The sequence below is a fragment of the Saimiri boliviensis genome, chromosome 11 (assembly GCF_048565385.1).
Source record: "Saimiri boliviensis isolate mSaiBol1 chromosome 11, mSaiBol1.pri, whole genome shotgun sequence".
Classification (NCBI taxonomy): Eukaryota; Metazoa; Chordata; class Mammalia; order Primates; family Cebidae; genus Saimiri; species Saimiri boliviensis.
Window position 1 is genome coordinate 38436896 of NC_133459.1, and position 16104 is coordinate 38452999.

Below are 16104 nucleotides of genomic sequence, written 5' to 3' on the forward strand. Positions count from 1 at the left end.
TCTCCGGCTTGCCTGTCACTCGATAATAGCTGGTAGGGTGCAGGGCTTCCCAGGCTCAGGGTTTTTGGACTTCAGCCAGCACTTTGCCTTCAAGTACGGCAGACAATAAGCTGGGAACAGACCCCCTAGGGCACGACTCCAGGATCCCCACACCTGGCTGCTCTCTGGGACAGCCCTGCTCCAGCACGTCTGGCCCTGCTGGCTAATGTTTAGTAAGACCTCGGGCAGATACCACCTCCTCCATGAAGCCAGGGCTGCCCTTTGCTCTTTACCTGTTCCACACCTCTCCCCAGTCAGGCAAGACGCTTCCTCTTCTGAGGCTCAGAGCTCATGGTTTTTTTTAACTCTCTTTTCACATTCTGACTTGGATTCACTCCCGTGGCTGAGGAGGCACAATAAGTAGGAGCCTTGATGTTAGGAGACCCGAGTTCAAGTGGCAGCTTGACCATTCTCTGGACCTTTCTTTTCTTGTCATTAAAAAAAAAAAAAAAAAAAAATGCCGGGCGCGGTGGCTCAAGCCTGTAATCCCAGCACTTTGGGAGGGCAAGGCGGGTGGATCACGAGGTCGAGAGATCGAGACCATCCTGGTCAACATGGTGAAACCCCATCTCTACTATAAAAATACAAAAAATTAGCTGGGCATGGTGGCGCGTGCCTGTAATCCCAGCTACTCAAGAGGCTGAGGCAGGAGAATTGCCTGAACCCAGGAGGCGGAGGTTGCGGTGAGCCGAGATCGCACCATTGCACTCCAGCCTGGGTAACAAGAGCGAAACTCCATCTCGAAAAAAAAAAAAAAAAAAAAAAAAAAAAAAAAAGGAGACTTAAATGTGTGCTTGAGCCGACAGCAGATCACACGGGAAGTGTTTGTTGACTGTGAAGGACTGTGTACAGTGAAGGGCCAATTGTCTGAGGGTTGGGAGGGCTTCATAGAGAGGGAGATAATTGAGATGGGAATGGGTAGCCCAGGGAGAAGCAATGGCTTGTGCACAGCACAAAAGCATAAGAGGCCCTTTAGAAAATGGGGCCATTCAGGATGGCTCATTGCAGGGTTTGGGACAGGAAAGTGAGAGGAAGAAAAGCCTTTTGAGGTTGGCTGGCGCCAGATCATGCAGGATCTGGAGGGACATTTAAGGAGAAAGTCACACAGAGGGGTGAGGGGAGCCTTTGAAGAACTGACATGGTCAGATTTGTGCTTTAGGAAGATCACTCTGGTTTCTTAGTGGCAGCTAGATGGGACAGAGGGCAAGGTTGAAAGTAGGAGGTGGACTAACTTTGCTGGGATAGAGATTGTGGGAGCCTGAGTGGGTAGTTCGTGGGAGGAGGCAACCCAGAAGCTGTGTGGCCAAGGTAGACGGGGCAGAACTTCCCATCCCTCAGCGTGGCCTCAGCTGGGAATAGCAGCCCCAGGTTCTCAGGCTTCTGAGTCACCTCCTTAGGTTTATGGTTGCCCCGAGGCCAGGTCAGCCTCCTTCCTCTGTCCTAATTGCTTCCTGCCAAGGGAGCTGGCCACCTCCAAGTGTCCTTGAGGGAACCCTTGAAGAAGCAATTGAGCATTTCGGGAGGAGGCTGGCAGCTCCAGTCCCCGCTGCCCCCAACTTTCTGCAGGGAACAGTGCTTCTCCGGCTGTTGGGGGACATTCATCCTCAAAAGCCATTTTCTTCCTCTCACTTTTCTGTCCTGCATCCTGCACTGAGCTGTCCCGAATGGCCACCATTTCCTAAGGAGTTTCTTATGCTTTACGCTTCACCACCAACTCCCACCCGAACCCTTGATCATATTTTGCCAGAGGAGATCTCAGGGCTCTGGCTGGGCTCCTGTGAACGGTGGAACAGGTTATGCACTATTCAATGACCTGTGACCAGCAGGAGAGGCAGAAGCTGAAATGCAGCACGTGGTCCTCTTTCGAAACTGTGCACCCTAATATGACAGGGCTGTATTCACCCAGAAGAAGGGTCACATTTTCCTCGTTAGCCCAAAGGCGCCATCCACTGCCCAGCTGGGTGCTTAACCATGCTGCCTCTGCTCAGAGGGGTACTTTTTCCTAAGTCATACAAAGGGCACTATATGGACTAACTATAAACCCTGGCTCTTGGCCTTTCTTCCCTCTGGCCACTATCCTCTCATTTGGGCTCTTATGAGGCCTTTCACTAGACAGACAGGGAAACTAAGTCCCAATGTCTACCACCATTAGCTTCCTTCTGAGGGAATTGCTCACATATCAGTGTCCAGTCTGGCCACAGATGGTAGGACCGTTGGAGAACACCTGACCTAAGGGATCCCGCCCAAAGCTAAGCCAAACCAATCAGATCCTTTTGCTCGTGAATTGGACCTAAGAGGCACAGAGGGGAGGTGTCAGTCACCGGTGAGTCTTGATACCAACTTGGAGATTCAGCCACTATGTGCAACAAAACCAAAGAAGTGTGAAGAGAAGCCCAGGGAAGGGGCACAGATGCAAATATTGGCCAGAGGATGAGAGGCTGCAAGGCCCACAGACGGTAAGGGATAGGCCCAGTTGCCAGGTCCAGTTCTCTTGAGGTTCAGCCATTCTTGATTTTCCATCTTTAGAGTCTCTTATAATCTGCTGCCCCATTTATTTGAACTAGCTCGAGTGAGTCTCATGCCATGTTCCCAGAGTCTTTGCTAGAACAAGGAACTTGGTCCCTCACTGAGTGAGCTCCCAGGCCTCTTCTCTCTCTTCCTCCCCACCCCAATCCTGTCCCAGCTTAGAGAAGAGCAGGAGCCCTCAGCACAGTCGCACCTTTTATTCACTGTCAGTGGGGAAAGAAACACACCACACAGCACAGTGTGAAGCAGTGAGGGCAGTCACTGAGCGCACAGCCAGAGCAGCACATCTGGAGGGCACGGGGGCTATGCTGGAGCTGGACCCCTTCCCTGCCACCCAGATCCCCTGTTCCCCAAGCCTCCACTCTCCTGCTGCCTGAAAGCCCTGGGTCTGACCAGCCTCCACCAAGCAGGAAGGGCTATACACACTGGGAGGCCCAGTCCGGCTCCCACACTCTGGCAAAGGTAAAAAGAAAACCCTGAAAATTTCAGAAAGAAAATCCCATATTTTTCTGAGACTTTTTCATTGCTAGGTTTGAATTATTTCTTTTTTCAAGAACAACGAATAGAACATGTAAGAAATTCTTGACCCCACGATGATCTCTAAAGTCAGCTCAAAGCCTCACCCAGGGTGGATCTTGAGGAAATATTTGTTGCTTTAATAAATTTTTGTGTAAAAAATATTTACAGTGTCAGCTTACTACCCTGCCTGGAGACCCCAGTGTCTTCTCTTATTCTCTTTCTTTCTTTTTTTTCCCTCATCCCACCCCATTCCTTCTTTCTCTGCAGCAAGGCAAATTTCTACCTCTAGGAACTCGGTCATTGTCAGAAAAGGATTTAGTGCCTTTGCTTATGAACTAACTTTTTCTTAACTTTTGATGTAAATGTAAGTTAAACAATCCTGACTACAACTGAAAGACTAGAGTGGCCATCTGAAGTAGCCCTTGCTGATAATTTTTAAAGATAAGGAATAAGATGCTCATCAATCAGCCCAAAAGGATGGATGAGGGCAGAGTATATGAGAAGGCAGATTTTCAGACCTTGCAATTGACAGAGTAATTGCAAGAAGATTGGAATTTCAAAGGAGAGTTTGGATATAACAGTGTTTTGATTGTCTGTATATTTTTGTGTCTGTGCAAGTCATACATAAATCTCTCTGCTAGCCTTGTGCTTTGTGGCAAGTCTCTCTCAGCTGGTGCAGGGATGGAAGGCCTGCGTCTCTTCTCAAGGCAGGGCCGGTGCTCTACCACAGTGCCCCTGAGCACACAGTCCCTGGGACACCCAGGAGTAGGTGGGAGCAAGGCCCGGCCCACCTGTGGTTCCTCCCATCAGCGAGATTGTGGTCCCGGTTCCTGGCCTGGCATTGTGTGTTCACACTGCTGGGCTGTCTGAGAATATTAGGCCTGACCAGCAAAAATCACCCATGGGTATGTGTGTCCAGAGGCCTGGAGTAATCAAATATGCCTTCATGGGTGGGACTTGCCCACCAGCTTGGAAAAAACAAAAATAATTATCTTAGGGAAGACAATGGTGGTAAAGACAATGTAGGATCCTTCGAGGGTTCCAAGTCAGAGGCCTCCCAGGGCAGCACTGAGCTGTTAGCACAGCTGCCAGAAGCAGAACAGAGGGTGCTTGAAAATGTGGGGACTTCAACCAAGCTTCTATTTTTTGGGGAAGACCATAACTGCAGAAATTTCTTCACAGGAAACCTATAGAGGATGAAAACCCATGTAGCTTGGCCTGCTGTCAACCTGTGCACAGCTCAGTCACAGAAATGGACAGGGAAGAGACTCTGAAAAGAAGAAATCATCTTAGAGCCTTGGGTTCCAGATGGTGTCACCTCCTGACTATGTGATCCTGCACAAGGATCTCTTCCTCTCTGAATCTCAGCTTCCAAGTCTAGAGAAAATAAATGAAAATTCCCACCTCCATGGGCTGTGAGTATAGAATGAGATGGGGCAGACAGCAAGCCTTTGAAAGCCATGGAATTCTCTGTGACTGCGAGTTAGGCTAAATTCGACATTCGACGTTTGCAGGGAAAGAACACCACTTAGTGAAGAGCGTTTCACCAGAAGATTTGGGTCCCAGCTGAGCCAGGCTGGTGAACATCTATGTGTCTGTGGTACTGACTGACCGCACAAGACACACGTAATGGCCAGCTCCTGGGAGCAATGCAGCAACCTTGAGGTACTGCGGGATAAACAACTGCTAGTTCCTGCCTGAGGATGTGAACTCCCCAGCCTCACCACATGGCTGGCCATGAGCAAGAGGATAGAAAAAGGGTGGCAACCCCGTGACCTTGCTACCTCCAAGGGCCCAGTAGAGCTTGGGGCCAAGCTCGATTGGTTAGCATCTCCCAGAGTTTTCACCTGCAGAGAAGCAGGACAGGTGAGAGCACTCAGGAATGAGGAGCATGCTGCATCTCTTTCCTGCAGAGGCAATTCCCCCGCCCCCGGCTCAGCAATCATTTCCTACTCCCACCCCGGGCTGACAGCACCTGTGTACTAGACTGTTTTCACCGGCAGTTCAAGAGGAAATCAACTGTCACTGCACGTCAAAGCTAATTTCTGATCACAAGTACAGGAAAAAGTCAAGTGAAAGACCTGATGAAGAAGCAAGATTAATTTTTCTGGCAGTCAAAGCATGCATCTGTATAGCTCATGGATCCAAAATTGGAAAGCAAGCATTGGAAAGCAGAGCCAGCACACTTGGAAGATGATGAACTACCTGGGGTATTTAAGATTTGGGGTTAGAAAAAGCCTTTCGAAAGGAGCGTGCCTGGCACATTTTTAGGCATTTGGTCCATAAATTTGGTCCCAGTGCCTAAACTGGCCAGGTGAGCCTTTTCTTCTAGCTCCTTCTGATTCTGTGGCAGTGAAGGAACATGTCCAGTTCTGAAACTAAACCAAATCCAGAAACGAACTATCAAGATAAAGAATATGTACTTGTCTCACTGTTTGTAAATCTTGTTTTTTTCTGTCTCTGAAGTCAGCACCCAACCCGAGTTAAGTATGTCATAGAAAGTTGCTTGCTGAATTGAAAAAGGTAATAAAGAGGACAAGCTGAATCAGCAAAAAGTGCTGAGAGTGGCAGCTCAGGACTTAGCCTGAAAAGGTGTTATCTGGTAAATGTCATGGTATTTTCTCCCTTTTTTCTCAGTTTTTTTCCTTGAAAATTAGTAATTTCTCTATTCATTTAACATTTTATAAGAAACCAAATAATATAGAGCATATTTTAAACTTGTAAAATAATAAATGACTTTAGCTTCTTTAAAGGGTACTAAAAAAATAAGTATTACATAAATTTCATTTTTCTTAAAAGTTTCACTCACGCGGCTCCGCAACTTCCAAATACTTTTCATTTTATCCTTCTGCAGCTTTGTGTGGAGCTGAGCTGGAAGATGAAATAGCTCCTCCCAGACTAACAAGCCTTCCAGCACCTGCTGCTCAGCTGAGACCCTGACCGCTGGAAGTTTGCCTCACAACCCTATGAGCTTCTGGAGGGCACAGGATGTGTCCTGTAAATGACCATCCTTAGCACCTAGAGGTGCCTAGCATTGAACAGGTGCTCAATAATCATTAGCTGAAGAAAGGACTGAATGAAAACTCCAAAGGCTGGGGCTGGAAGGGCCAGGTAGAGTAGAAGGGTCAGGGAAGAGACCACCTTTACGGGATCTGGAGCCTCAGGAATGGACAGACCCAATTTGGCCCTGTGACAGACCTGTGGGACCACATCCTATAAAGCATAATCCTAGGATCAAGAGAATTCTGAACCAGGACCCTAGCCCCCCAACTCCTTAACCTCACCTCCTGGAGCAAAAGCCAACTCCCCTATGCCCAATGGATGTTGGTTCTGTGCCAAGTGGGAGGTGGGGCTAGAAGACAGGATACCGGAGGACCTGTCTCTTTTGCAGGGTGAGGTGGTCCCTCAAGGATCTTGATGGAGGGGAGGAAGGGCTTGGGGAGAGGATTGGGTGGGCCAGAGAGTGGGGCTGGCTGGAGTGTCCCTCCCCCTGGGAGGCCAGCCAGGGAGATCATCAGGTCGGGAGGCAGCCGTGCCCCTTCTGGCCAGGGACCCTGCCCCTCTCCAGCCTCTACTTCTGCATGTCACACTGCAGCAGTAACACAATGGATGGGTCACTCTTGGCTGCCTCCTTGAACTCCTCCAATGTAATCTGGTCGTCCTTATCCTGGTCCATCTTCTTGAAGATCTTGTCCACACGCTGCTGGGGCGTGAGCCCGTCCTGGTTCATGCGCATCATGATCACCGTGCCCACCATCTTGTAGATCGCCTGGCGAGGGAAGGAGAGAGGTGTGAACACCCACAAAGGGCCTGGAGAAGGAGGGAGGTGCGAACACCCACAAGGGGTCCCGAAAAGCAGGTGGTGAAGGAAGGGGATCCGGCAGGGAGAATACTGCGGGATGGTGAGGATACTGGAAGGTATATGTAGTCATTAAGACTGGAAATTTGATGAGGAACTCATTTTTCATTTAAACTAAATAATGTTTATGTAGATGAAACATGCCAAAAGCCCACCTCCATGAAAGTTTCCTAACCAGGAGAGCTGACTGATGGGGCTCCTGGCTCCCCCTCTGACCTCCTTCCTATCACTCTCCCGTCTCAGGGCTCTCCCACTCTCCTTGAACTCTGCGAAGAAAGGTTGACCTGCCTTACTTGCCCCTCAGCATGGAACGCTCTCCCCCAGGCATCTAGCAGTAACGGCCTCACCCCGTTCACGCTGCTTCTAACTTTCCACCTTATGTAAAATCACTTCTCCACCAGCTCTCTCCCCACGCTTTGCTTCGTGTATCTTCCTCATAGCACCTACGGCCTGGCGCCGCATGTCTTCACTCATTTATTTTTTAAAAAATTTCTCACTAGAAGGAATGCCCCATGAAAGCAGGAACTAGCAGGCGCTCAATCCCTGCCTGCTGACAGATGAGCTGAGAACATCATCCACGAGGTCAGACTCCCTAGACTGTGGTCGGATGGCAGGAGGCGGGATCGGAGACTGGGGAGCAGCGGGGAGGCCCCGAGGCCCGAGAGCAGCGCGGAGGCAGGGCCCGGGAGGCGAAGCGAAGCGCCGGCCTCGGGGACAGCGGCGCCCGCGCGGCCCCGCACCTCGATGATCTCCAGCATCTCCAGGCGCGTGATGCGCCCGTCGCCGTCCAGGTCGTACATCTCGAAGGCCCAGTTGAGCTTCTGCTCGAAGCTGCCGCGGGAGGTGACCGACAAGGCGCAGATGAACTCCCGGAAGTCGATGGTGCCGTCGCCGTTCTTGTCGAAGGTGCGGAAAGCGTGCTGAGCGAACTTGGAGGCGTCCCCGTAAGGGAAAAACTGAGGGGGGTGTGTGTAGCGAGTTAGGGCGCAACGACAGCCTCCCCCGGCCCCCCCACCCCAGGGAAGCTCCCCCGCATCCCGGGTGCTTTGCCCACCCCCACCCCGGTGCCTCACCTTCTCCTACCCCAGGTGCCTCGCCTCTCCAGCACCCCGGGTGCCTCGCCTATCCCCTACCCCGGGTGCCCTCACCTCCTCCCATCCCTGGTGCCTCACTCCCCTCCCACCCCGGTGCCTCGCCTCCCCCCACCCCAGGTGCCCTCACCCCCTCCCACCCCGGGTGCCTTACTTCACCCTCACCCCAGGTGCCCTCACCCCCTCCCACCCCGGGTGCCTTACTTCACCCTCACCCCAGGTGCCCTCACCCCCTCCCACCCTGGGTGCTTCACCTCCTCCCAACCCGGGTACTTAACCTCATTCCTACCCTGAGTACCTCACCCCCCTCCCACCCCAGGATGCCCCGCCTCCCCCCACCCGGGGGCCTCGCCTTCCCCACCCCGGGTACCTGGCTCCCCCGACCCCAGGCGGGGGCTGCCCACCTTGATGTAGAGCTGCTGGAACTCCTCCAGGTTGAGGATGCCACTGGGGCAGTCCTTCAGGAAGCCCTTGTACCACTGCTTCAGCTCCTGCTCGCTGAACTCCGTGTTCTGAACCAGGTCCTCCAGCACCTCAGGGGCCAGCTTGCTGTTGGTCTTCCCCATGGCAGGGCCTGCGGGACAGAGGGCTCCCTCCAACCGGTTCCAGGGCAAGGCCCGGCCTCAGCCACAGCTGCTCCCTCCCCTGCCACACACAAGGTGAGGCTGCAGGTTCCTTCCCTCATGACACTCCCCCATAATGGGGCCTCCCCTTACAACACCTGCACTCAGGTAGGTTTCCTCTTCTGGCCCCGGGGTCTCACTCACCTCCTCACTGACCTTGCCCCGCTCCACAGTCTTTATCCTCTCCCCTCCTGCTCCCACCACCATGGCTCCCATGCCTACAAACTAAGGCCTTGACTCCTGTCCTTGCTACTTAGGGCTTTCAGTAGTCAGCCCCCACCCTCCTTGGCAGGCTTCTTTCCTGAGAAGGGACGAGAGGCAGGTTCCTCGTGTGTCCCCCTGGCACTGTCTCCCAACTTTTTCCTTAAGGCTTTTTTGGGCCACCCCAGCAGGGAGCTTCTCTCCCGCTCTTTCCTCTGGACAAATAGAAATCCTCTGCTGACATTTGGCTTCTTATTAACCCATTCATTCGCTTAGCATTTATTGAGGCTGACTGTGGGCTAAGCCCTGTGCCAGCGATGGAGACGAAGCAGACATGAGCCAACCTTCAATAACTTGTAACTGGGTCAAAGAAGCAGATGGTTGGTTACAAAGGGCCTCCAATCCATGCCAAGAAATCTGGACGTCACCTGCAGGGAACAGACGCTCCTGGGATTTTTCAAAGCAAGGGCTGGGAAGATTGCATTCATTCCACAACATTTACAGAATGCTTACGATATGCCCAGTCTTGAACGAGGCACTGGGGACCCAAGAGAAGGTGTGTGTTTTATAATTTTTCCAGGCCAGGCACCATATTTCATGCCTGTAATCCCAGTACTTTGGGAGTCTGAGATGAGAGGACAGCTTGAGGTCAGGAGTTTGAGACCAGCCTGGGCAATACAGTGAGACCTAGTCTCTACAAAAAATTTAAAAATTTGCTGAGTGTGGTGGTGCATGCCTGTAGTCCCAGCTACTTGGGAGGCTAAGGTGGAAGGATCACTTGAGCCTGGGAGGCAGGGGTTGCAGTGAGCTGACATGGCACCACTGCGCTACAGCCTAGGTGATAAATAAGGGCCCTATCTCAAAAAAGAAAAAAAAGAATTTTTTCCTTTGGCCACAGCATGCAAGATAACCTGGGGTGGTGGCAGGCAGGTAGAGCGGGGCGGGGCCTGCTACACAGCTCAGGAGAGACAATGCCTGCAGGGTAAGGCTCGTGAACAGACATGGATGGGCACTGGCAGGACTTTGCAATTGATTGGATGTGGGAGTAAGAGGAGTTGAGGCAGAGGCGCAGATTTGAGGCTCAGTGGATAGAAGTGTTGTTGCTGAGAAGCAGGTTTGGGAAGGATCAATAGTTACTCCTTAGTGGGAAGGTGAGCCCGTAAGAGGCCTGTGCCAGGAAACGTATTGGAAGAGGTACAGGCCCTCCCCAGGGAAGCCTGGCCAGATCTTGAAGACAGGGTGGGCACTCCTGTCTGACCTCCCTGGGAGGAATGTCCCTGCAGAGTCCAGGTTTCCCAGGACATGGCCTGGGAGGTGCCTCTGACCTGCCTAGAGTCAGGAGGGTCAGGCTCCAACCCCAGGGTAGCCTGTCCTCGAGATACTCTGGAAAAGAAAGTCCTTGGTCTGGCAGAAGGAATTCCACTCCCACAGCCCAGTCTCTGCCAGTGGGCTTCTAATGCTTACTGCTGGGAAAATACTAAACAGCAAATCTGAGGTTGGTCCATTCCTTCCCACTTCCCTTTGCTGGGCTGACCTCAGGCTAGTTACAGGTCATCTCTGAACCTCAGATTCCTCCACTGGGCTATAAGGAAGACCAATGGACAGTGCAGGTAGCAACATGCTTCCCCACTCCCAGAGGATGAGGAACTGTATGCCTTCAGGAAAAGCCAGGGAGGGGGAGCATGCCATCTTCAGGAACCCGAGGCTGTTCGGACAGTGGCTACACTGGTGTCAGAGGCAAGGATGCCTCTGGAACACCCATGGGCAAAAGGAGGCAGGCCCCACCCCTCTCCCAAATCCAGAGGACTCTGAAGGCTCAGGGTGTAGTCAAGGAAGCTGGAGAGGCCAGAGGCAGAGGTATCTGATGGAGGCAGGCAGAACCTCTCCCACTGTTTTCCGTAGGATGCGCCTGAGAGGTGCATGAGGGGCTGGGTCTGTGTGGGAGCATGTCAATGTCTGAGGCTGCAAATCTGTCAGAGCGCACACGTCTCTCTGTGTGTGTCACAGTGTCTGTGTGGCTCTCACCTTATGCCCCTTTTCTCCTCCCTGCTCTGTGCTGCCTTCTCCACAATTCTCTGTCTCCTGCAGTCCTACCTGTTCCCTGCTCTTACTGGGTCTCAGACCCAGACTATGATTCTTCCTTTATTTCTCCTCATTCTCTCTACTGCTAGATCATCGGACAGTCTAAGCTGAGTCTGGGCAAGACAATGAGACCCCGTTTCTACATAAAATTAAAAAATTAGCCAGACATGGTGGCTTGTGCCTGTAGTTCCAGCTACTCAGAGGCTGAGGTGGGAGGGTCACTTGAGCCGAGGAGGTTGAGGTTGCAGTGAGTCACGATTGAGCCACTGCACTCCAGCCTGGGCAACATATCAAGACCCTGTCTCAAAAAAAAAAAAAAAAAAAAAAGAAAGTAAATTAAAAATTAAGAAAAGAAGGTCAAAATGGGCAGTGTTCTTTAAGATCATCCCCTTATAAGGCCAGGTGTGGTGGCTCACGCCTATAATCCCAGCACTTTGGGAGGCTGAGGCAGGCGGATCATGAGGTCAAGAAAACAGAGACCATCCTGGCCAACACGGTGAAACCCTGTCTCTACTAAAAATATAAAAAATTAGCTGGGCATGGTGGTTTGCGCCTGTAGTCCCAGCTACTCAGGAGGCTGAGGCAGGAGAATCGCTTGAACCTGGGAGGCAGAGGTTGCAGTGAGCCAAGTTCATGCCACTGCACCCCAGCCTGGCAACAGAGCGAGACTCCATCTAAAAAAAAAAAAAAAAAAAAAGATCATCCTCTTATTTCAGTGGAAATGGAAACAGAGAGACAGGAGAAAACTGGCTCAGAGTTACATAGCAGGTCAGTGGGAGGGCCCAGATGAGCACTCAGGCTGACTGTGCCACCTGCCTGGACCATCTTCTCCAAATCACAGCAACTCTTTTTCAGCAAAGACCTTCTCTACCTACATCTGCCCTCCGGGAAAATCAGAGTTCTGATCTCCCTTTTCACCCCAGTGGAACCATCTGGGGTAGGGTCACAATCTCTGACACCAGAGGAGGTAGCCACTCCTTTGGTGCCCACAGCACCTGTGAGCCAGCAAATCTACAGCCAGACTCACTTCCAATCCAGGATGGTCAGTGTCTCTGCTGCCCCTTCCTTCTCCTTCTCATTCCCAGGATGTGGGGACACACAGTCTTAGTTACCTTCCTTTTCCTCCCTTCCCTTTGCCCTAGGTCTAACTTGCCATCAAGTCCTGTTATCTCTTATTTTGAAGTGCTCTTGGTACCTTCATTATGTCCATAGCTAGGGACACAGCGGAGGGGGCTGAAATCAAGCTAGGCTCATGCCCATGGGGCTTCCCTGCCTCCCAGGAAGTGCCTTTCTTTTGATTCCTCTGTTAGGAGGAAATGGCTTTTCCCCACCAGAGGTACAATAGAGGCTAGAAGTGGCCATGCCATAGGGCCCCTGAAACTCCAGAATCCTCTGGAATCTGGTCTTGAGGTGCCTACATATCTAGCCTCAGCTCTTATTGTTCATCTCACCACTGCACACTCCTCTCAACCAGGCTTCTCACAGCCAGACATGCCTCACCTATCTGCTAAGTTATTTTCCTCTTCCCTAACATAATTGCTTCTCTCCTGGGCTATAATCAGTCTGCAGGGCCCGGCTGAGGCCTGCTTCCTTATGATCAGCCTTTTCTAGTCTGGATAGTGGAGAGTCAGCAGCCTGGGCTCAGTGATTTGGCCATAGCCGGTCCACCACAAGCATGTAGACTTCAGAGCCCTCTGTGCTGCAGAATTCCTGGGCAGTCTGATTTGAGATAGGCCTTTGCATTAAACCCCTGCCTGAGTCAGAAAAAAATTCTCCAGACCTTTTTGCTCAATGGCAAGGAGTTAATTCCCTCCAATATGCCTCAGTCCAGTTTTGAGAAGGTTGAAGCGTGAGACAAGTTTATTTTTCCCATGGGGAAAATAAAAGTACTTTTCCCTATACACCCACTTCTCCCAGTGAGTGCTTAGTCCTCACTGGGTCTGGGACCCATAAGAGCAGGGGTTTTTCTCTCTTATAGCTCCCCTACACTGGTTCCCACCCTTTCTTCTGTGCCTGCACAGAACTGCCCTGTGGAGACGTAGTGGCAATGCCTAGGATACAGTGATGTTCAATGAATGTCTCTTGGTGGATTACGTAAGAGAAGCAGAACCCCCTTCTTCCTCCCTGGATCTATGTCAGGCCGTTTTGTTTATCTGCTTTCTCCTGCTATCACACCCACTTCAGAGACAATAGAACCCAGACCTAGGGAAGGGAGGGGTTCACTCAAGGTCAACTATAGCCCATCAGCAGCAAAGTTAAGGCCAGAACCCAGCTGGGGACATGTTCTACTGGAGCCCTGGCCCTGCTAAACATGGGCAGGCTCCTCTGCTTACCTCTTGAGGGATGTCCTCCAGCTGTGAAGGAGCTGGGATTGCCCCATACACAAAATCACTGCCCTAGTGTGCCCAGAGATTTCTTCAAGAGGGCTCAGTGCTGTGGGCTTTGAATGGAGAGGTGGCTGTGGCTTTGAATGGGAGGGACTGAAGGAAGCAATAATCCCACACCCTCACCCAGCTTCAGAGGAGCCGGTGCTGAGGCGGTTGCCATAGTGACAACAGCTCCCTGGTCAGGAGATTTTCTCTCTTTCCTCTCCTCCCTTTGCTCCTTCCCAAGCAGCAGCAATAGCAGCAGCAGTCAGGTCTTTTCCCTCTCCTTAATGAGAGGCAGGGGATGACAAACAAAGAGTAAGTCCTGCTGGCTACCTTCAATTTGGAGCTGTCCACCTTCAATTTGGTGCTGTCCATGTCGGGTTGGGCTGGTGGTCTAGGAGGAGCTCCACTCAATAGAAGGGGCTAGAGAGTGTGTGGGAGGAGGTAGCCTGTACCTAGGCCTAGGTAAGAAGGAATGTGCCTTCAGTGAGTTCTAAAGCACACTGCCCCCACCCAAGCCTCCTCTCTTTAATGTCCTCTTGGTTCAGTGTCCTGTTTTTCCATAATCAGCTATAGAACCAGAGTGTCTTAGTACTGGAAGACTGTTCAAGTTCATCCCACCCAGTCTATCCTCTCTCCTATACCCCTTCTCATTTCATGAAGGATCAGAGAGGAGTGACTTGGGCAAAGTCAAACTTTGGCTGTGCAAGATTTGAACCCAGCTCATATGCCCTTCAGGTGCAGTCCACTTTAGGGCCAGGAACACTACAGCCCACATGGCACTTTGGCAGGGTTCCCATGGAGCAGCAGGAAGATGGGAGAGAGGGAGCAAAACAGTCATACAAATTAGAAAGACATTTGACAGGCAGAATGAGAGGACTTGGTGCCTGGCTGTGAGCAGGGCGGGAGGAGGTGTGGAGGTTGGGGCCTTGGCAGCAACTGGCCTGACAGGGTATGGGTGGTCTACTCCGGGTGGTGTCCTTGGTCTATCCTCCTGCCAGAGTGAGAGATGCCAAATATGGGGTCTCTGCCTAGCACTGGGGGCCATTGGGGAGGGCTGCTGAGGCTGTATGTCAGGAGGAAAACTGGGGAAAGGGGATGGATCGTTACTCCCTCAGGTATGCTGTGGGCTCTGTCAGCTTGAGGAGTGGGAAGTGGGGACAGTGTCAGGGGACAAGGAGGACGGAGCACTCTGTGGAGGGGCTGTCTTTGAGGGCAGAGGCTCCTTGATGAGAGGTGGCTGGGGGCTCTCTGCGGAGGTGGGAGCTTGCCATAGGGCTGAGCAGACAACCCATATCCAAACAGGAGGGAGGGTGACCAGCGCCTCTAGCTAGCACCAGTGCCGACACACCCCCAGATGTGTGTGTGCATCTGTGTATGTGTGTGTGCGCGCGCGTATGTTGGGAGCCAGGGCAATGGTTGTTCTCACCTGAGCTGGGGATAAGGAGGTGGCTCTGCCCCCTTCTTTGCACTCATGGGCCTGGACTGAGATGGGGGTCCCCTGCCCAGGAGCGGGCTTTTCAGCTGCTGCCGCCTAAGGCGGAACCACGGGTCACGGAGATGAATCGGGGCAGGACACGAGGATGGGAGGGGAGAGAGGAGGGGGAGGGGGCCAGGGCCTCCGCCGGGTGGGGTTACCTCGAGAGATCAGTCCCACCGCATTACCTGAGGCCGCTCGCCGAGTCGCTGGATGGCTCCGAGCCTCCGCGGGCCGGGGGGACCGAGGCTGGCTGGCGGGCCGGCAGCAGTGCTCTCCGAGGTCCGCGCCGGAGCCGCCTCCCAGCTCTTGTATCACTATGTGCCTCCCAAAGGCGACACGATTTGCATAAGCCCCGCCCCATCCCGGGCAGGTTGCAAGGCTATTGGCTCCTCTGGAGCGGAGTGGCAGGCGGGGTTTCAGGTGGGGACCGGGTGGCCAGCGAGGCCCGGCCTCAGGAGCGCACCCCGCCTGCCCGCGCTGACCTTCCCGGAGTCGGCGGGAAGCCGGAGGGCTGTACCACCATCTGCACCTCTGCCCTGAGGCTCAGCCCCCGGCTTACAAGTCTGGGGTGAAAAGGGTCGACGATGGAAGTGGATTCTCAAAAACAACCGCACCGTTGCTATGGAAACAAGAGAACCATAGCCGAATCTCTAAGCTTCCTTTCCTGGGCCCCAGCATGGGTGGGGGCGGAAGAGGGATGAGTCACAAGACGAGACCCCCTCCACCCATATCCCACCCGAAATTGGAGAGAGGCAGAGAGGAGCTACAGGGGAGCTGGGAAGGAGAGGGAGGAGGTGGTTGGTGAGCAGCTCTGACCCTGTCCACGGCTCTGAGTCCCTCCACCCCAGGCACCCACTTCCCTCACGCCGTGGGGCAGAGAGGAGGGTGCTGGGTGCGCGCGGAGAGCGCGGTCTGGGTGACGAAGTCCCCAGCCTAGCCCCGCGCTAGTCGTGGGTCCCCTCCAGCCACCCCTCTGGACCTTCATTCCGGTCCCTTCTCAGACGGGCCCTCCTCCTTTCTCACGGACCCCCAAGAGGCCTCTCGCTTTCTCCCCAAGAAGGACCCCTCTGCCTACCCATGGATCCTCCATTCCCCACCCTCCCGTCTTCCCGTCCCGTAGACAGAGCCGGTCCCCAGCCGCCGCCAGTCTCCGGCCTCGGATGTTGACACAAACCCGAGGCGGTTTACACTGAGCGGGTCTGGAAGCTTTCAGGGCCCCGGGAACACCTCCTCCCGCACTTGGGGGTCTCCCCAGAGCGGGGCCGGGCCGCCTGGGCTGCACTGGCGTCTGAGAGCTCCCCACCCAAGGCAGTGG

General features: G+C 53.1%; 1 protein-coding gene across 3 annotated transcripts; it reads right to left on the reverse strand.

Annotated features, from left to right (window-relative positions):
* Positions 1-2747: 2747 nt before the first annotated feature.
* Positions 2748-15120, reverse strand: HPCAL4 (hippocalcin like 4). Of its 3 annotated transcripts, XM_010347558.3 has the most exons (5): positions 14975-15120; positions 9203-9286; positions 8439-8608; positions 7684-7899; positions 2748-6853 (listed from the first exon to the last, which is right to left on the reverse strand). In XM_010347558.3, the coding sequence occupies exons 3-5, from the start codon at positions 8598-8600 to the stop codon at positions 6656-6658; spliced, it is 576 nt and encodes a 191-aa protein (XP_010345860.1). In that variant the 5' UTR covers positions 8601-8608; positions 9203-9286; positions 14975-15120; the 3' UTR covers positions 2748-6655. The 3 variants fall into 3 exon arrangements, with proteins under 3 accessions (XP_010345860.1, XP_003937070.1, XP_010345861.1); XM_003937021.4 differs by lacking the exon at positions 9203-9286 and having other exon boundaries at positions 14975-15058; XM_010347559.3 differs by lacking the exons at positions 9203-9286; positions 14975-15120 and adding an exon at positions 13274-13825.
* Between the last annotated feature and the right edge of the window lie 984 nt (positions 15121-16104).